This window comes from Magnolia sinica, chromosome 1 (genome assembly GCF_029962835.1).
Source record: "Magnolia sinica isolate HGM2019 chromosome 1, MsV1, whole genome shotgun sequence".
NCBI classification, from domain to species: domain Eukaryota; kingdom Viridiplantae; phylum Streptophyta; class Magnoliopsida; order Magnoliales; family Magnoliaceae; genus Magnolia; species Magnolia sinica.
This window is the reverse complement of record NC_080573.1, coordinates 105,480,190-105,502,518: the sequence shown is the minus strand read 5'-3', so window position 1 is coordinate 105,502,518 and position 22,329 is coordinate 105,480,190. Positions and strand designations below refer to the sequence as shown.

General features: G+C 39.6%; 1 protein-coding gene across 5 annotated transcripts in view; it reads right to left on the bottom strand.

Annotated features, from left to right (window-relative positions):
* Positions 1–6,856: 6,856 nt before the first annotated feature.
* Positions 6,857–22,329, bottom strand: part of LOC131253147 (magnesium transporter MRS2-A, chloroplastic) — a 75,136-nt gene continuing 59,663 nt past the window's right edge. For 4 of the 5 annotated variants that reach the window (XM_058254008.1, XM_058254011.1, XM_058254001.1 and 1 more), the window contains 5 exons: positions 22,069–22,114; positions 13,908–13,988; positions 8,132–8,214; positions 7,210–7,253; positions 6,857–7,128 (listed from right to left, as the gene is read on the bottom strand). In XM_058254008.1, coding sequence (XP_058109991.1) covers positions 7,033–7,128; positions 7,210–7,253; positions 8,132–8,214; positions 13,908–13,988; positions 22,069–22,114 — 350 coding nt within the window. In that variant the 3' untranslated portion in view covers positions 6,857–7,032. Of the gene's footprint in view, positions 7,129–7,209; positions 7,254–8,131; positions 8,215–13,907; positions 13,989–14,071; positions 14,118–22,068; positions 22,115–22,329 lie in introns of those variants that run through there. The other variant, XR_009174947.1, reaches the window with a different exon arrangement.

Genomic DNA, 22,329 nt, shown 5'->3' with positions numbered 1-22,329 from the left:
AAAAAATTAAAATTAAAATTTTTTTTTCAAAAAAAATCCTATTTCATAAAAAATCAAATTTTTGCAAGAATTTTGTCAAATTAAGAAAATGGATATATGCAAACATGCTTTTACCGTGACATGGAAAGCTTCAACCCTCCCTCTCTCTGCCAATTCTGTCATCTCTAAATATAAAGAAGACCAAATAAAAGGAGGAAGAAAGAGAAGAAATGGAACAGGAGTCTTTGCTCTTGACGTGATGTCCTTCCAAATGCATGAAAAGAGCCTCCTCTACATCTGCTACCAAAACAAATTATCAACAAAAGGAGGTACAGAGGTAAAAAGTTTGGAAGGAAAAAATTTTAAACTAAAAATTTGAAAATGTTAATGGGCCGGACAGGGCCAATGGGCTTTTGGCCATCTAAGTCCAAGGCTGGCATGTTTGAAGAAGGAACTCAACTTTTAGGCTCCAACCCGGCCCTCGGGCCTGAAACTGCAGCCCAAGCTCAGCGGCACATGCCAGATCTGAAAGTCCATCGAGCCAGTCTGGCCCATTGACAGCCCTACACAGAGACTTGTATAAAGGTAAAACATAAATATCAACTTGATCCAAAACTTATGTGTCCCTCAACAAGTTTTCAACATTAATCTTTCAATCTCCACTGTTTCATGTGGTGTGATCTGAGCCTTTGATCTGCTGACTTTTTGGGTTGATGGCCCAAAAATAATCTGTCAAAATGGGTGGACGGTATGGATAAAACATACGCATCACAGAAAGCTCCATAGAACCCCTGACAGGTCCTGGTAGGGGTACTAGCAATCTGAGCCCATCAATCCTAACTCTCCAATCAGTGGTGGGAAAATGGACAGTCCAGGTTGATTGTAGTTCTTCATCGATTTTGATACTTGTGATTGCATATCCCTCTCAATAGTTACTTTGAATGGACCATCCTATCCATCCAATTGATGTCCATGAAAATGGACAGTTTATGTAAGGCCCGTATCCTAGTCCGTACCGTTCATTAGACTCCCGCGATCCTCCCCGTCGAATTTCGGCAACCCACGACTTGTAACCGGCATTTGTACACTATCCTAAGTCGCATCCTGTATATCTGAGTTGACTCGACCTGAGATTTGTACCTTAACGATCGCGTTGTTGCCGCGGCTGATCGTGTCGTCGCCGCGGTTCCAACGCTGCGTCTTGGCCACCGATGCGATAACCAAGCCAGGAGTTGTGGGCCTGCGTTTATTTTCAGAAAAACGCCGCGCGTTGCAAATCCTAAGAGAATCTCTACCATCCATCACATCAATAAATCAAATGCAAGTCATGTACACAACCAATCCCCCTCTTACACAAGTCATTCCCTAAAGCCAACTCTCTCTCTCTCCACCCATCCCTTTCTTACACTCACTCATCCCTTCCTTACACCCATCACCCATCACCTCTCTTACAACACCCTCTCTCTCTCATTCTCTACCCATTTTTCCCAAGCACCCAAGGAGAGCAACCGTCCAAGCTAGGGAAGCTCCAAAATTTGCCAAGTGTGACCTACTCCTTACCCCTAAATCCTCATCTCCACCATTCGATCTTCATCATCTTCCATTAAAGAAGAAGCTTATGAGGTAAGGAAGCCAAGGGACCAAGAAGGAGTGCAATCGGTGGGTGATCTTAGGATTTTCACCGTTGATTTTATTTGAGGGCCCACTTGTGGTGGGACCCATTTTGATGTATGTGTTGTAAACCGAGAGGAGCTCATAGTGGCGGAGCTCCTCCCTCACACACGCCGTCTCTCTCTCTCTCTCTCTCTCTCTCTCTCTCTCTCTCCTGATTGTATGGGCCACCTATGAAGTATGTATTACATCCATGCCGTCCATATGTTGGGCCCATCATTGCTAGACTATCTAGCGGCAGGCCCGCTGGCCTGTCCATCTGGACAGAACTAGATGAAGAGAAAACATAAAATATCAGCTCAATGCTGACCTGGTGGGCCCCACACGTGTGGACACCTTGATGATGTGCTGGATCCACACCGTCTAAGCAAGGACGGTGGGTCCCACGCAGCATGCAGTTGTTGCTGCATTAATGCCAACAAGTTCGGTGGATTTGATCATGAGGTATGTGTTATACCACACCATTCATCCATTGGCAGTGTGGGACCCACCCCACACATGCTGCACATGTGGGGGTGGGGCCCACCTTAATGTATGTAATCTATATCCACATCGTCCATGGTTGGGACGGTGGGACTTCACTGTGATGTATCTGTTATCCAGCCGTCCGTCCAATGCACGGACGTGGGGCCCACCTTGGTGGATGCCTTGCATCCACATGTGTAGGGCCCTACCTTAATATATGTATTCTTTATACACACCGTCCATCTGGATGGTGCTGTGAGAGGCCGACCATGATGTATGGGTCCGATCTGCACTGTCCAGAGTGCTGGACGGTGGGACCCACCCCATGTATGTGTTGTATATCTAGTCTGTCCATCCTTGGATGGTACTATTTGGGGCCCACCTTTGATGAATGTATTGTACATCCACCCCATGCATCCGTGAGGCCCATATGATGTATGTCCACACCGTCCACATAGGATACGTGTTTGATCTTAGGTGTCCATTTGGTGGGGCCCATTTGGAATGTGCAGGGCCTACCTCAATATAATGTATTTGAGGCCCGATGTGTTGTATTTGCGGCCCATTTGGTGAGGCCCGATGTAATGTATGAGGCCCATATGATGAGGCCCAATGTGTTGTATTTGAGGCCCATTTGGTGAGGCCCAATGTAATGTATGAGGCCCATATGATGAGGCCCGATGTGTTGTATTTGAGGCCCATTTGGTGAGGCCCGATGTGATGTATGAGGTTGATATGATGAGGCCCGATGTGTTGTATTAGAGGCCCATTAGGTGAGGCCCAATGTGATGTATGTGGCCCATGTGTGAGGCCCAATGTGATGTATTATGATGTATATTAGGTTCTTGTGCGAGGCCATGGGCCCACTATATGTTTGGCTCTATGTGGTTCACTCCTTGGGAGCAATGATGGTTAAATGTCTACATTGATGGGCAATTATGGTTAAATGTCTTCATTCTGACCTTTCTTTAGGCCTTATTAGGCCCATTCTCATCATTCTCTAAGTAGGTTGACCCTAATCATTGGGCCCCATTTGCACGATCCATCTATTCTCATTGGGCTATCCCAAGATGTTGAGCCCCCATTGGTTGTTAGTAGGATTTATTTATTTATCTTGGAGTCCACCTATGATTTATTTGGGCCCCCTAGGACATCTAGCGGGCTATATAATAGTATGGAGAAAGAACCCTTTCCGGATCCTTAGGAATATAGGTAGGCCATCTAGGGCCAACCTTGATATGAGGAGAGTTCATCATCATCGTAGACGGATGGATCCGTGTTATCGAATTTAATATATCCATAGTTGAGGGCCGATCTTTATGGTTTAGATCGGCTGTCCATTTATAAACCTAGTCTTGTATATAGGGCGATTATCGATACCGATTATGAGTATGTGATAGCATAACATCATGATACATGCCCATACTCATCATCTGTATGCTTGATACGAGATGTGGTTGACCATTGCATATGCCATTGGGTAGGTTATTTATGGGACTTCCTGATAGACAGAGTTGTCCCACATGAGTGCACGGTATACGCCGGATTGATACATGATTGAACTGCGTGATTCATGTATCTTGTATTGTGTGATTATGATTACTGTACGCCCTAGCGACATCAAGGCTGTAGCCTCCGTAGATATAGCGTGAGCGATAGGATTGGATACCGAAAATTCTTGTTAAACATGGAGGCGCGACGGATGTCTCAGGGTGAAAGTCCCCAAACCCTTATGGTACCATGGAGGATGCTCCAATGCCTAGACCGAGTGGATATATGAGCGCATGAAGGCCGAATACTAGGAAGCCACGTCTTCCACTTGTTGTGATCGGTTGGAAGAGGGTGTGACCTTACCCGCCCGAGGGTAGGGGCAATTGCTAGCCTGAGTTTGACCAACTCATAAATGAGTCGGATAGGTATTGGCAGACTATTGGCCAAGCGGATAGTAAGGTTTCTTACACTCACTTGGACTGCAAACCCGGGAAAGGGGCAATGCCATTTGGAATGTACTAGACCCTGATGATTTTTTAGAGAGATGAACTATATTAATATGTGGATTCCAGCTAAGGACTAGTGTGCTTACGTTTCATCTTGCATATGACATTTGGCCATGTAGGCCTTGCATTGCATAGCCTTGATATGGCCGTTAGCATTCATGCATCTTGCATCGCATGACCTTGGTACAACTGATAGCATTCATGGACTTACTAGTATGTTTCCACATTACTATGATATTATATTCTTGCATTGCTACCTTGCACACACACTTTCACCACCCTTTAAGTTTTCTATAAGCTTATGCACAATCGTCGGGTGCAGGTGACGTTAGGACGTCGCAATAACAATGAGATTGGAGTGTGCAGCGGACTTTTATGCATTGTACTTAAAAGTTTTTGATCATAGTGGAAATGTGATGAAGTTGTTGGTTGTGGATTATGATTATGGTTATGCTTATTACGAATCAAATTCACATTGAAAATTCTCTTTTTAGGATCCTAAGATCGAAACCTGGTATATGGGTGTCGGAAGCCGAGAATGGGGTACTACGGAGGCTGTCGGCGCCGGATTCGGCGATTGAGAATTTTGTGAACCCGATTTCCAAGTTTGGGGCGTGATAGTTTAGATTGATTGGAAGGGGCTAATGGTCGGCTCGGGATGTACAACACGTGGGCCACTCTTTTAATTTCATGTCCCTGATCACTTGGGCTCGAAGATCCCAACCGTCCCCTCAACCACAAAGATGGACTGTCCAAATTAATTGTGGGAGAGTTGGTGTAATTGCATCAATCATGTGACTTTTTATTGCATATGCCTCTCAAGAGACGCTTTGTTCTAATAATCTTAACCAAAAGGGCTAATGGTCGTAAAAGTGGACCGTCCATATTGTTGACCATAAGAGGAGCAACACCCTTTTTACACGTTCCCAAGCTCTGTGGGCCGAGCAACTTTTCTGTATTACATCCACTCCGTCCATCAGGTGTGCTCTTTAATGCAAGGCCGTGAGGCCAAGGATCAATCAGATAGACAATTCAGGTGGGCCACACCACATGAATCAACAGAGACCGAATGCCAATGATATGATTGTGTGTGGGGCCACAATGGCATTTACCTTTCATCAAACCCATTCATCAGGTGTGGCTCACAGGGATGTGAATATAAAAATATTAGCCTGATCCAAAACTCTCGCAGGCCTTTAGCACAAATTTACATTGTTACCATTGGTTTTGCCCATATAAGTTCAGTATTGGGTTGATATTTTGTATGAAGTGTGAAATCAAGGTTATCACCTAATGGGCGGAGTGGATTCTACATCTACAATACGATGGGCCCCACCCAGTTTGAGAGCTTTACCCGCTGCCTTAAACATAGATGATTTCGATCAGGAAGGAAAAGAGGAAGACCGTCGTGTCTTGAGTTGTTAAGTTGGCAATAGCATCATCACTACCATGGCTCATCCTTCTCACATATCTAGACCATCTCTTAAACTAAAAAAATAAATCTCAACTATTCATTCCGTAGATTTTAAGTAGATTATTAGAAGTAAAATAGTGAATCATCTCAGCCCAAAAAGTACAATAAACAGTTACGATCACATTCTTGGTGTGATTTTTAAGTCATGCTCTAATCTAGTTAGGTTAACGATTTGAACGGTCAAGATCAATGTACAACCATATCATGTGTATGGCTCATAAGTTGCTGTCACTTCTAAAATGGGGCAAATTATCATAGAATTTTCTGTAAAATCACAAGTAGGCAGTTCCAGAAACGCCAAAATAAGTAAAATAACCGTCATACACCTGTGTACGGCCCACGTGATATTTTTGTGATATCGCACCCAAGATGTTAATAGGAACTAAAAAAAATTAAAAAAAAATCAATCTAAACATAAGGCGAGTCACATTATAAAAATAATACACTGCTTAAAAGCATCAAAATGTACGTGCAGCCCTTCTGCAGATTCAATCAAAATATTTTTTGGTCCTCGTAGTTATTATACTTGAGTGCATATGTTTGATAAGCTATATGTCATACACATATCATGTGGGCACCCGCACGTCCCACCACCACATGAGCATGCCTGGCACATTTGATAAGGGATCCAAACCATCCGTCATGGAGGTCCCACTTTGTTGATGTTTTTTGCTCAAGAATCATTTGGACACATTAATCAGATCTGTGATACTTGGCCATCCTTAGATGATGGTGACTCATCCACCTTATGTATGGTATACATGGATAAAAATCTGGACGTCCAAATCTTGAGGCCTATCATGGATGGAGTATACACCAAAAACTGATTGAATGATCATAGCCATCAATTAGACTGTCAAATAATGGACGCCTACAAACAAAGTTGTTAATCGTCCGGACGATCGTTACTCTTGGGCCATGGAAACATACTTCAATTACACATAGAGGCCAAGCACGATTTTACGACTCCGATTGAGTCTGTTACGACTTGTCTGAGTTGACTCGGATTGAGTCCGATATGACTCATCTGACTCAACTCGGACTTGGTAACACCTGATCCGTTTCGATACCAATGAATGGATTCTACAACACCTGATTGGGCAACACAACCAATGAATAGATTCTACACCACCTGATTGGGCAACAAAACCAATGAATAGATTCTACAATGCTTGATTGGGTAACACCTGATCCAGTTACAATACAAATCAGTAAATATGACTAACATCTGATCCAGTCCGATAAGAATAATTGAGGACAACATCATAGATGAGGAAGTAAGAAATATTTGTATGATATTTCTCCAATTAATAGACATTTTCATGCGTAAAGAATGGATGCAATAAGTGGATTTTGGGAATACACACGAATCACTCGCAACGGATCTAAATACAGGATAAATGTATATCACTATCAGGGGCAGGCACATTTGAATGGTCGAGAAGGTTACAATATTCTCCTTGACTTGAGATAAGAATACATAATGAAAAATGCAGCTACACCACCAACGATTATCCCAGCAGTCGTCAGCCAAAAGGCCCACTGCACCAAGCAGAATAGATTGTATTAGCAGTAAATGGTGATAGTTCACGACTGGAAAAGTTTTACAGGTTGAGCTTGTACCACATGCTCTTCAAGATAGGACTTCAAATTCATGCCAAATATACCTGAAACCACGGTCATGCCAATTTGGTACAACCATTTGTAAGTGCTCGATCAACTGAGAACACATTGGGAAGATTTGCAGAGTAAAGCTTTTTGAAAAAGAAAATTCAAATAAAAATGTAACAATGGAAATGTCAATGGGAACTTTCACAAAATCGAGGTCTTTATGGCCAATGAATGCCCGAGTCCAGACAGCATGTTAGGCATATACGCAGGCAATAATATCATGAAAAATAAAAGAATATATAGAGCAAGCATTGTAATTGTCACTTTGCTCAGAAATGACAAGATATAATTTCTCGACAGCAGTGAGCAGCAGCTAGCTACAAATCTTGTTTCGGCAGTTCCTCAGGAGATTTTCAAAATTGGACGTCTTTCTCGGGATATTGTTGGCAAAATCTAACCAAAAATAAAATATTTGTTGTAAATTAATAAATAAATTTGAAATCTAAATATTTTATATATAATGGTTTTTTTTTTTTTAAATTTTTTTAATTTATTTTTTTAAATACTAAATATTGAGATAATAATGAAAAAAATCATGATATTTGAAAATCTGCCGACAGTTTGACAATCTCAGGATAATGTCACAATAATATCATTTAAGTATTTTTCACAACACTATTGCAAGATTTTCAAAAACTCTGGGATATTTGTCACACTGAGCAACAGGAGATGCAAAGGACATGCAGGACTGAAATAGGTTCTGGCATTGATATATAGGTTTTTAGGAAAGAACAGAATGCTAAAGGAAGATGAATTCCTACAGTTAGAGAAATAACATTATACATCACTTTAAGAAAGAGGATTAAGAAAAGAAAAGATAGATTCAGTCATTCAAGGATCAAAATTTATTGATCATTCATGGAGAAGAATATACCGGCCACCAGAGCACCGATTGCAACACAAAATGTCCCAACCTGGAGAAGCAATTCCACTCTGCTTACTTCCAGCCTCCTTGAGCTGAAAACCACCAAAATAAAAATCTTCATAGGTCAAAAAACTACCCAACATCTACAATGACATGATGAATATTTGAATTGCCTGATTTGTCGACCACATAAATCTTTAGAAAGCTACTTCAATCATGCATAGGTGCAACATGCCTTTTGTGTTTGTTTGCAAACTATTACAATAATCCCAAATCATGTGCTTGCGATCATGTAGATGCTAGATGATAAAAAATCAGATCACAGTAAAATAAATGAAACTTTTTTGCACGTATCATGCTATGAGGCAGCACTACCAAAAAGAAAAGTCACATCGAACCCCTTAGCTGTTGAATTGATCGAGGTGCTCATGTGTTTATGTATATGTGAAAGTTCACATGCAGCCCCATCTTTCTCACCAATTGTGTCACGTGTGTTGGACATCTGACCCATGCAAAAGGTCAAACACAGATCATCTGATGACAAAATAATGTTAGGCAACTCACTAGGCAGGCCACACCGGAAAAATCAATGAAAACCAATGATTTGACTCAATGCACAGGTCTGATCTGCCTAATAAGGGAAACTGACTGATTTTAATGCTTGATGATCTTCATGGTGTGACCAACCTTTTGGATGGCTTAGATGTCCAACACACCAAGCTTTGGTAGGACAGATGGGGCCGTGTTTGAAAGTTCTGTGTGTGGGTGTGTGTGCACTCACGTAACGGCTGATATGCCCCCTGTAATGGTAAAAAAAAATTGTTCTAAAAAAATTCAAAAAAAATATCCATTAAATTCAGAAAATTCTAAATATTTCAAATATGCATTCATTTATAATTTTGAACGTGTTTATGGTAGTATAACAGTCTAATCTATGGTGAGAAGCTGTATCAGGTGGTTTGATGAATTTATAAACTTCCCTATGTCTTCAATTTGAAAATACAACAAAAAAATAAAAATACCAAATCAATTGCATAATTTATAAAAATAACATTTATATGTTCTACTAACATTAACACATCATATTCAACCATTAAAATACAAAAAGATTGAACAAAATTTGATTTTTCCTAATTTTTAAAAATAGGTCGAAAATAGTTTGAAAATAAAAAAAATACAAAAAAAAAATAGAAAATCAATTGCATGATATATAAAAAGAACATTTATATCCTCTAATATCATTAACACATCATATTCAACCATTAAAAAAGAAAAATATTGATTTTTTTCCTAATTTTTAAAAATAGTCCAAAAAATAAAAACCAAATCATTTGCATAATCTGTAAAAAGAACATTTATATGTTTTATTATCATTAACACATCATATTCAACCGTTAAAACAGAAAAAGATTGAGAAAAATTTGATTTTTCCTAATTTTTTAAAAATAGGCCAAAAATAGTCCGTAAATACAAAAAAAAAAAAATACCAAATCAATTGCATAATCTGTAAAAATAACATTTATATGTTCTACTATCATTAACACACAATGTTCAACCATTAAAACAGAAAAATATTAAAAAAATGATTTTTTTTTAATTTTTAAAAATTGACTAAAAATAATAAAAAAATACAAAAAAAAAATAAATAATCAGTTGCATAATCCGTAAAAATTCATATGTTTTAATTTGAATAACGCATCATATTCAACCATAACAATAAAGATTAAAAAAAAAAAAATTGTATAAATACCTAATTTTGAATATTTTTCGAAAAATGGCCTACGGAGTTTTGATTCAACAAAATCTTTAAAATATTTTGTTTTGATCCTCAAATTCAAGCTAAAAAATTGGTCAGAATTTGCAGTAGAATAGTTACGAAATAATTTGGAAAAGAAAAAGTGCCTTAAAATGAGAAAAATCGCAACTTAAAGAGACAAAAAACTAGCTGTTTATGACTGTTATGCCCTGACCGTTACGGGGCAGTAACGGCCGTTATGGGGGGTAATGGCTGTTACGGCCCCCGTAACGGCTGATCCGAGCAAAAACCTTAGGGGTCACCGCTTCGACCCCCATATTGCGTAACAGACTCGGCCATTGCCATTACGTATAGGCCATTATATAATATATAATTGATTTGGTACACCTCTCTCTCTCTCTCTTTCTCTCTCTCTCTCTCTCAATTCACATACATCCCATGCATGTGATCATCTCTCTCCACTCACACCCATGTGTGCGCACATGTAAGCGGTGGGTCACCATTGTCTCTCTCTCTCTCTCTCTCTCTCTCACAGTTCACATACATCTCATGCATGTGATCATCTCTCTCTACTCACACCCATGTGTGTGCGTGTGTAAGAGGTGGGCCACCTTTGTGTGTGAGTGTGTGAGCGCACATGCGTGTGTGCGCACATGTGTGTGTGCTAACAACCCCACCTTACAATGTTCCCAAAGCTTTTAAATGAGATTGGGGACAACCAATCATCAACATATTATTAATTTTCTTTTAGGGATCAATATTAAGCACTTCTTTTTATTTTTCCTTGCATTTGATATAGATTAATTGCTAGGGTCTAGGATGAGGATCCTTGGTGTAAATTGTTTATGATGACACGGTGTTGGTTAAAGAGACTAGAGAGGGGCAAATGCTAAATTGGAGGTTTGGAGGGGGTAGAGGCTTAAAAATTCATAGAACCAATATTGAGTATCTAGAATGTGAGTTAGTAAGTACAATTTAGAGGCAATGCTTGATTGTCAAGAGATTCCTCAACACGAAGTGTTTTTTTCACCCTTTATTCAAAATTCAAAAGGAGATTGATATAGATGTTTCAATAGAATTAAGCTGGGTCGATGATGTGATGTACCTTTGGGGTCTTTTGTGATCTCCGCATACTATTAAAATTTTAAGGGAAATTTTTATGAGGCATCTACCCGACCAGTTATGTTATATAGGACAGTGTTGGCAATTAGGAAGTAGAATAAGTAGAGATTGTATGTTGCAAAGACAAGGATGTTGGGATGGATGTGCGGAAAAACTAGGAACAATAGAATTAACAATAAGGTTAGCCAAGGAGAGTCCAAATAAGAAATAAAATTGTCAACAAATTGAGATGTTTTGGTCATGTGCAACAAAGACTAGAGATGGCTTGAGTACAGAGGGGAACATTGATTAAGGTTTGAAGGGCCTAAAAGGACGATGCGAGGAAGACACAAAAGGACTTGGATTGAGGTGATGAGAAGGGAGACGAAGGCTTGTTCACTTATCGAGAATAGGCCCCAAAATAGGATTGATTGCCGAAACAAGGTTGTAAAGCCAACCTAAAATAATTGGGAGAAGGCTATAATGATGGCGGCGGCAGTGATAACGATATATACCTTCCCAGTTTAGCATGCTTGTTTGGAACTACATGAACTAGACATCAACTATCCCTCCTACTTTGAGAAGACAACTACTTGAGCATGACCTTAATGTCTATGGGCCTTAGATAGGATTGCTTGGCGAAATAGAATTTGTAAAGCAACTCTAAATTGTCAAGGCAATGCTATTATGGTGATATCAATATGTCATACTTGATACCAAATTACCCATGTTGTGTTATATTCGACATGGGTACCCAACGGATTTGAAGGATTCATGTATCATTTCCCCTGTAATACCCAACGGATTTGAAGGATCCAGGTACCATTTCCCCTTCTACAGTGGAATCTTGGACAAAATATTAAACATCGCACTTCTTGATGCTCTTTTTTATATTTCCTCTTGTAGAGTTTTCAGTATATCTAGAGGGAGCACACCTAGGTGCATGAGGATGTGAGGATTGGGTTGGTGTGGACGAAAGAAAAATAAGGGGTATTCTCTGTAAAATCTTGGCACAAAGTTTTAGGCGGATCTTCTGAAAGTAGTCATGGTTATCATATAGTTTGGCGTTATGGCACTCTTCCAAAGTTTGCGGTGTTGGCTTGGCTAGTAGGTAGAAAAAATGTGCTTACAGTGGATAACTTGTGCAAGAGAGGAATGATTCTCCTGAATGTTTGTGTTATGTTTTCGAAATGCCGAGTTGGTTGAACATCTCTTTCTCCCTTTTGCGAGAGGTATTTGGTATGGTTTTCTACATATCTCTGGGTCGTCTGGGGTAATGCGGGGATCAATTGAAGCTTTCTTCTCCATAGACAAGGAGGTGGAGTGGGCGAATAGAAGTGGGTGAATTTTGGAGGTGCTTGAGGAGGTGAAAATCAAGTGTAATGGAATGGGCAATAGCTTCAATGTAGTAGCTAGTAGCCTTTTTTTTTTTCCTTTATCTGCTTTGTAATTCTTTAGGCTTTGACCTCGATACCAACAAAATAATTGCCTTTCAAAAAAACAATGGTGATGATTGGAACTAAATTATGAACTCCACTTCCAATTTATTTTTATAAATTTCTAGATTTTATTTTTTATTATTTTTTTGGACGATACCACCTTATTGTCATGGTTTCTTGATCTAGCCATGCCAAACAATTCTGTGGTGTCAAAGTAACTTCAGCCTCTTCATGCTTTCAATTAGTATTGTTATTTCAAAGAGTTGGATTTGTGTGTGTGTGTGTTTTTGTGTTTTTTTTTTGCTGGGGGGCGCATTTACCACATAACTTTTATTTATTTATTTATTTAAATTATCAAATAATCACCAAAATCTTCTTGTCATCACTAAGGAACGATCTTGAACCATTTTACCCTTTATCTAGTGCCCTTAGCAATGGCAAATCTTAGTTGTTGTGGTCTAAATATTAGTTGCAATGGCTAGTTTTAATTGCGCCAGCTAAATAAGCCAAAATGTATATTTTTTTTAAAACCAAAACTTTTACCAGTGGCTAAAGGGTGGAAATGTCAAAAGAAAGTCTTGATTAAAGAATAGGTTTGAGTCAATATTTTCCCAAAGCAAATAGGTTCTAGAGATACCCAAATCTCAAGCAGGTTAGGACATTAAAATTAAAAGCAAGTAGGCTTTGGTGATTTCCCCCCATCTTAACTCAAGTATGTGTGTTTTAGAAATGCTCACACAAAACTAGTTGTATGTCCAACTAGTTGGCATGTAGGCCCTACCATGGTGTTTGTATGACATCTTGCCTGTCCGGCAAGGTCATCCCACCATGAAATTGGGATGCCCCAAAAATCAGTTCAATCCAACCATTAGATGGGCACCCCCTGTTAATGTAAGTTTTTTGGGTAGTTGTTCATTGTTTTCTATGGTGGACTTGATTTTTGGGGCATCCCATTTTCATGATGGGACAACCTTGCTTGAAGGGCAGGGCGAGATGCCATACACAGTGGTGGGCTCCACAAGCCAGCTAGTTGTTTACCATCTCTCTCTCTCTCTCTCTCTCTCTCTCTCTCCCCAAATGTGCGTGTGAAAGAATATTCTTTTTTATAGTTTCCAGGGGACAATTGATGTTCTTTGAAGGATGTTTGTATTTCTGAAAATAATTACCAAGTGGCTTCACTATACTTTCCTGTAACTGGCTGTCCATTACCACTGATTTTTCTATTTGATATTCATTTGAACAAAAATGATATTTTTTCAACTTTAATTCTATTTTATTGGTATATCTTAATTAATTTTGTATGCTGTGCTCAGGTTCTGTCGTATATTTCTTTAAACCAATGGACTTCAACAAACGAAAACAGTAAGAGGTCAATAGTTAGGAATTTGAAGAGCCAAAATGTTGTTCCATTAATTGAAGCACTGGAAAATGAAATGCCTACAGAAGGAACTCATCAAACAAATAAATCAAAGGGAAGCATCAAACAGACCTTAGGTTCACAGCAATGGAGTCTTCCATTTCCCTTGCAGAATCAAGAAGCCTTTCTGCTTGACCGTGACAAGATTCACATCTGCAAAAGCATCAATATGATCATCAATGCTGACCACAACATGGTAATAGACAGTTGAAGGTGGCAAATACAAAATGCTAAACCTGAATAGTTGCTTGTTTGAACTTCGACGCTTTTATTTGGTACAAGCTAGAACAAAAATTAAATATCAAGAAATTTACTTATACAAAATGAATTTATCCGCGTGAAAGTTTAAAACAAGCTGACATCCAATGTTCTTGGCATACGCTGCAAGCCCCATTCAAAATGAAACTTAGAATAGTCAACAAACTTGTCTTATTTTGTTATGGCTGGCTTTGGGGAACTAAAGGTGTAGGTAGGGATAAGTTTACCATTAGCTGTTGTTTCAAGTTACTTGCTGTGGTTAGTTTCCTAGTTGGATTAGATATGGGGTTGCTATGAAACCATAATTTATATGTACCATCTGAAATGCGGCAGTCAGATTTTAATTACTTAATAGAAATATTGTTCTTTTGGTTTTTCTGCACAAAACCACACTGGTTTAGGAATTGCCCCATGACATCACGATATAAGCACATTAGAGGATGCACTGACTCTTTTCCCTATGACTTGAATTATATCATCATCATGACATCATCATCCTCATCGTCATAACCTTATCCATGGTTCTAAATGTCAGTATCGGACGGCGTATCAGTCTGGCAGAAAAATGATACGGTATGACGTCGCGTATTGATTTCAAGGCCGTTTCAGCCTGTATCGGTCAGAATTTTTTTTAAGCAAAAAAATATAGGAAAATATTATAAAAATAGAAAAAAAAAATGAGATATCCAAGAATCCATCTGTTTGTGTGTGTGTTTTGACCATGCATTCAATGGTGTATCGGATCATTCTTTGATGAGAATGTTATTTATCGGTTTGACTTGTTGAAGGTCAACTAAATAGGCCCTAATTGAACACAAATCAAGCATGATTTGGTAAACTAGGGCCCATTACATTGAAATACAACAAAAAGAACATGAAAATATAAAATTAAAAAAAATGAAGGTTTACCCTTCTTTCCGATTTGTTCCATAATGGTCTACTTCACTTCGATTTGTCGAATTCCATTCAAATCATTCGTTTTGATCCCAAAATAGGTCTAGATCTAGCCTAAAATGAGTTTTTAAGTTTCTTCCATGGTTTAAATGAAAAGAAGAAGAGGAGACAAGTGCAATTTTGAAAAAAATAATAATTCAAAATTGGGCTTTTATGGGTGTATCGGCCGATACAGGTTAGTTTTTTCGTATTGGGCCAATACAACCTTGTATCCCTTATCATCTCATACAGATACGGCCGTATCGGCTGATACGATACCGATATTCATATCACTGGCCTTATCCCAACTAATTGGGGTCAACTACATGAATCTTTTTACGCCGTTCCATTCTATCAATGGCCATAATCAGTTAGACATACGTCTTTAAGTCTTTTCTTAGTACTTCCACTCACATCCTTATAGCTGGCACAATTCTTGGTCTCCATTGTACATGACAAACCATCTTAAGTCTACTTTCCCTCACCGTATTAGTGATTGGTCCTACTCCTAAATTCCCTATAACACATTCATTTCTAATTCTAGCCTTCCTTTTCTTGCCACTCATTCATCTCAACATCCTCATTTCTGCCACACTCATCCTACGGTTGTTCCCTAACTACCCAACATTCTCTCACATAACACATGGCTAATCTTAAATGCCTTGTTAACTCATCCACAATTGTATATACTCTAAATACTAAACTCTCTTAGCAAATTAGTATTTACGATTTATTTTCTAATTTATACCTAATTTCGTATTATAATTGTTTGTCCAACCCATTTTCTTATGTATATTTTTCTCTTATATCCACATGAAGAGAGGATATACATAGGGCAAAAAGAAAATGTTCCAGGCTCCATGCAAAGCAACCAACATCTAAACGAGGAGTCTTGGCAAGTGTTAAGAAGCCAAGAAGCCATGATCCCTTTTGTCTTGACAACCTGGGTGTTGGGGGGTAAGTCATCAACGTTTGAGGGCAATAATCCATCATGGCTAGATGGATGTTGGAGCATTAAAGCTTCATAGGCAGAGAATTGGATAGTGTGCCCATCATGAATAACATCAATGGAAGAGGAAGAGGATGTTTATTAAAAGAGAGAATATTCAGTGTATGTAGAGGACAGAGATGAGGCGATGATTGCGCAAAAGAGGGAGATAGAGAGGATGATAACATTGAATAGTTAAATGCACTTATCAGCGGCTTTAAGAATTATGACAGTGAAAATTTCTTTAAACTATCAGTCATTTAATTATTTCTGATTGTCAGTGCAATTAAATTGGCACAGTTGTTCACGCTCAGCAACTAGTAGGCATGTCAACAAGGCTCATCACATGTGATGTAATACATTGTTCATGGACACAAACTAAGGCTGCATCGGGCACCAAGAAACAGCAGTTGCGCAGGATTGATTTGAAAAAAAAATGCATAAAACTGATGTCCCATGTATTTTTTAGCACCTAGACCAAACAGGCAGAATCATCCTTTTGGGCCAGTTTGACAGGCGAGAATCCACTTCATGCAGAATCCATTTTTGGTAATTTTCCAAACACCACCTTTCTCATGCTGGCTGGCCTCAACATTCGGCCAGAAACATAGTTGGGGGTACAGACAAAACACAGCCTAAATATACAAGAATTATCAATTGTCAGTCAATAGTTAGTTGTTTGAATGGTATTCATACTTATAAATGGTAGTAATTACAATAAAAGTAGTATAAGATAGTAGTTTTACAAGTACAATAGCTAGAAAACCATTCAACAAGTGATTTATAATGCTATCTATATAAAGATACATCAAGGACATGTATTTCACCTCCTTGGACACTGGGCACTGCTTTCAACAGCCATCTAGGAGGGGTAATGCATCAGATAATGTTTGCAAATGTTTGCAATAGTTAGTTGTTTTGCATAGTATTCATGCTTATAAATGGTAGTAATTACAATAAAAGTAGTATAAGAAAGTAGTTTAACAAGTACAATAGCTATAAAACCATTCAACACGTGATTTATAATGCTATCTATATACAAATACATCAAGGACATGTATTTCACCTCCTTGGACACTGGGCACTGCTTTCTACAGCCATCTAGGAGGGGAAATGTATCAGATAATGTTTGCATGTGCTAAACATGTAATGTTCTGGTGACACAATCTTAGGGGCATGATAATTGGTGGGAATCAAGCTATGCAACTAGTAGATGATGTGCTGTGGAATCATCTCATCTTTAACCTGTAATCAGATTCAACCATAGCTATTCCTAACATGTTTTTTAACAGAAAAAACCATTTGAAATGGATCCATCTCACCGAAAACTGCAAAGAACGCAACAGTAAGGTCATTTGCTAACCTACCATGGAAATGTACCATGTAACTGGACCATCAATTTGTGTAGCTGACCCCAATAAGTTGGATAAGAGATGATGATGATGATCACAAAGAAAAGAGTACAGGAGAAAAGACATTGTAACATATTGGTGAAGAAATCATACATAAACAGCAATCCACAAAGAAAGAACATGAACAGAAGATACATGTAACTAAGAATATGTTGCAACATTTTGTATATGGCAACATACAACATTCTCAGGATCTAATACTTCTGTTATAACACAACAAGGTAATAGAAACTAACACAGAGAAAGCAAAGTAATATAAGAATAGTTAGAGTTATTTAACATATAAGGATGATAGAATGAATTCAAAGATATGTATGGCAGGTTACTTGATGAGGACATCACGCGCGCACGCGCACGCATGCCTCCCCCTACGCACGTACGTACGAAGAAGGAGGGCCCCACCATCGATCTGGCTCAATGACAATGTCTAGAGAGGGCCTCCTAGTTAGAAGACGAAGTTTTGATTCACAAGGGTGGGCCTGATAGTCACGAAAAGCCCATCATGGGATCTCATGATCGTGGCCCATTAGTCAGATTAAGTTCATACTTTAGGTTTTACTTATTTATATTATTTAGAACATCATGAATGCTTTAGATTTCTTTGTTTGATTTTTTATTTTAGTTTACTTCATCGCCAAGTAAGAGGTTGCGAACATGGTGCGAGTTTATGGGTATAGGATTTTCCCTATAAATAGGCACCCCTTGTAGTTCTTTTGATTCATTGAAGTTGAATAAAAATTCCTGCGTGGTTTTTTCTGCTCTCTGAGTTTCTGAGTTGTGGAAAAATTAAAGTGGGTGCGAAGCCCTCTCTTTTCGAAGGGCTGAGATTAAGGTGGGTGTGAAGCCCTCCCTTTTCGAAGGGTTAACTACCGTGGTGCAAAGCCACGTTTATCCCCATCCGCCCCTCCATCTTATTTCATCTTTCCCACAATCATCTTTGCGCCCAATCCGTTTGTTTTGCAGCTGTTCATCCCTTCACAGCCCGTTTTCAAAATTTGGCCCTGCAGGAGGGCTAAAACTTCGACGGAGCACCACGCCCAGACCACAGCCTGGATCGACGTGAGATTTGGAAGTTTTGCAGCCCCAGCTTGGCCGATCAGGGCTAAGAAGCCGATTTGGGAAGGCGGGCCTTCATCGCATGTGCGGCGAGCCCATCTGCGCACGTGCGTCAGCCCCGGGGCACCGTCTGCACGCGGGAGCTATTTCTGGATCAGGTTTTTCTTTTGTTTTGCTCTTTTCATCCCTAATTTTATAAACCCTAACCCTATATTGCCCTAAATCCCCAATTTCTATCTCTTTTCTCACCCTAGGGTTCCTTGATTTGAAATTGGTGAATTCCTTAGATTAGGGATTGATTGTCATGCATATGTGGATGATTTCTATTTTCCTTTGAGTATCGTTTGGTTCATAATTTTTATTGATCCAGCCCTAACGTGTGTAGGCCTGGACCTACATAGATTCCCCTTAATTGAATATTTGGACTTTTATGTGGGATGTGGAATTTGGGTAATTGTTTATGAACTATGTGATCTTAAATCTGAAATCTTGCACATCATATCTGAATTTCATGTCTTGCATCAAATTTGGCATCAGAGCTTATGGTTTTTATAGGGGAATACATTACATGTTTAGGTTTAGTTTGTTTAAGTCCTTCATGCATCCAGTTTCATCACATATAGCTGTTTAGAAGCCCGTAGTCCCTGATATTAGTTGTCGAAATTTCTGTTAGCAGGGAGTTAGCAATTCATATTGCTGTAACTTTCTGTTATTCCCGTATTTTGCCAACTATGATGCTGGATTTTAGTAACACTGTGTAGTTTCCCTCATATAGAGTCTCATAGCATCATTTAGTCCTATCTAGTTGTATATAGTCATCATAGAAAGTCGTTGGGTGGAGTTAGCAAGTGTATGCCCACACGTACGAGTCATGGTTTTAGTTTGCACCCTACTCTAAACATGGAGCAACTGCTAGAGTCACTAAACAAATTATCCCAGCTGGGTAAGTGCTTGGAACAACATATAGACCAACGCTTTGATCAATTTGATGTGCGCATTACCCAACTAAAGGCCTCCGCCGGGACAAACCCCCCATTGGGGTAGATGTTCAATCTCAGACAGGTGGTCAGGAGGATAGACCAATGAATGGAATTGGCCAAGGAATCAGTTATGGGCGTGTACCCACCCCATGAGGGACATCAAGACCATTATTTTGAGGGGTACAACATGTGCGGCCTTATGACTGGAGAGAGTGCACCAGAGGCTAGTGTAGAGTTACGCACTGAGGCTATTTCGGTAGTGGATGAGTTTCGTAATGTCTGTCCTGATGATCTACCGGCCCCCTAGGAAGGATATAGAGCACACCAGAACATGGGACATCGTTATACCTACAGCCGAGTTTGCGTTTAATAGTTCTGTTGATAGGTCCACAGGTCTTAGTTCTTATGAAGTCGTTACTGGTTATAAACCTTGAAAACCTATTGATCTTGTCCCTATGTCACTGTCCCATAGGCCATCAGAGCCTACAGAGTTTTTTGCGCATCACATTCATTCATGACATTAAGAAATCAGGCAGAAGATCACTACTAGTAATGAACATTACAAATTTTCTGCAGACCAGCATGGACTTTTCAAAGAATTCAATATTGGGGACTCTGTGATGGTTCGCATCAGGCCTGAGCGGTATCCTCCGGAGGTCGTTTGTAAGTTACACGCGCGTGCCGCTGGACCCTTCAAAATTATAAAACAAAACAATCTCAATGCGTATGAGATAAATCTTGCACCTTCCATGGGAATTAGTTCCGCATTCAATGTGGAGGATCTAGTTACTTTTCAGGGGACCACTGAAACTTTGTCCGGCCTTTCGCCCACCCATCCTGATTCCCTAGATTTATCCCTTGATCCATGGCCCCCTCCCGACCCATCTTCCCAACCTCTAACTCCTATACCTACCATTCTCGACCCATTTTCCCAGCCTCTACGTCCCATACCTACCCGTCCCAACCCATTTTCCTAGCCTCTACCTCCCATACCTACCCTTCTCGACCCATTTTCCCAGCCTCTACATCCCATACCTACCCGTCCCAACCCATTTTTCCAGCCTCTACCTCCCATACCTACTCTTTTTGACATTTCTTCCCAGCCTCTACCTCCCATACCTAACCTTCACACACCCAGAGAGGAAATAAAGGATATCATGGACCAACAGATAGTTTCAACGTCAGACGACAGGATTTAGAAATACCTGGTTAAATGGAAGTCACGCCCAGCTTCAGACAGCACGTGGCTCACTGAGGAGGAGCTTCAGAGACTTGAATCCTGGATCGGTTCAGGAGTTTTATTTCGCAAGTGGCAAAATCTTCGCAGCTAGGGAGAATTGATGAGGACATCACGTGCACACGCGCACGCACGCCGCCCCCTACGGACGTACGTACGAAGGAGGGCCCCACCGCCGATCTGTCTCTATGACGATGTCCAGGGAGGGTCTTTTAGTTAGAAAACGAAGTTTTGATTCACAAGAGTGGGTCCGGTAGTCATGAAAAACCCATCATGGGATCTTATGATCATAGCCCACTAGTCAGATTAAGTTCATACTTTAGCTTTTGCTTATTTATATTAGTTAGAACATCATAAATACTTTAGATTTCTTTGTTTGGTTTTTATTTTAGTTTACTTCATCGCCAAGTAAGAGATTGCGCACATGACGTGAGTTTAGGGGTATAGGATTTTCCCTATAAATAGGCACCCCTTGTAGTTCGTTTGATTCATTGAAGTTGAATAAAAATTTCTGCGTGGTTTTTTCTGCTCTTTGAGTTTCTGAGTTGTGGAAAAATTAAAGTGGGTGTGAAGCCCTCCCTTTTCGAACGGTTAACTACCACAGTGCGAAGCCACGTTTATCCCCATCCGCCTCTCCATCTTATTTAATCTTTCTTACAACCATCTTCGCGCCTAATCTGTTTGTTTTGCAACTGTTCATCCCTCCATAGCCAGTTTTCAAAATCTGGCCTTGTAAGAGAGCTAAAACTTCGACGGAGCACCACGCCCAGACTACAGCCTGGATCAACGTGAGATTTGGAGGTTTTGCAGCCCCAGCCTGACTGACTAGGGCCAAGAAGCCGATTTGGGAAGGCGGACCTTCATCGCATGTGCGGCCAGCCCATTTGCGCATGTGCGTCAGCCTCGGGGCACCGTTTGCACGCGGGAGCTATTTTTGGGTCAGGTTTTTCTCTTGTTTTGCTCTTTGCATCCCTAATTTTATAAACCCTAACCCTATATTACCCTAAATCCCCAATTTCTATCTCTTTTTTCACCCTAGGGTTCCTTGATTTGAAATTGGTGAATTCCTTGGATTAGGGATTAATTGTCATGCATATGTGGATGATTTCTACTTCCCCTTGAGTATCGTTTGGTTCATAATTTTTATTGATCCAGCCCTACCGTGTGTAGGCCTGGACCTACATAAATTCTCCTTAATTGAATATTTGGACTTTTGTGTGGGATGTGGAATTTGTGTAATTGTTTATGAACTATGTGATCTTAAAACTGAAATCTTGCACATCATATCTAAATTTCATGTCCTGCATCATTATTGTTATTCCAAAAGTTTGATTTGATGCAAACATTTGAAATGTGACTAAAACAATACCTCTGTAGATAGTTTTCCAAGAGCATTTCAATTTCCTCCTCCTCTTCTGCATATGACAAATAAAATGTAAAATCAATGTGTTAGTTTATCAATAGAGAGTACGTATTTATGTGTGGCCTAAATAGATAAAATGAGTAATGATGGCTTATGCTATAAGATGGGCTTATAACCTATTATCAAGTGTACAAGGATGAGATGAATCAAAATATGGATCACTATGAAAGTCGTTGAGCTTGGCTCCAGAAACAAGTGTAGGAAAGA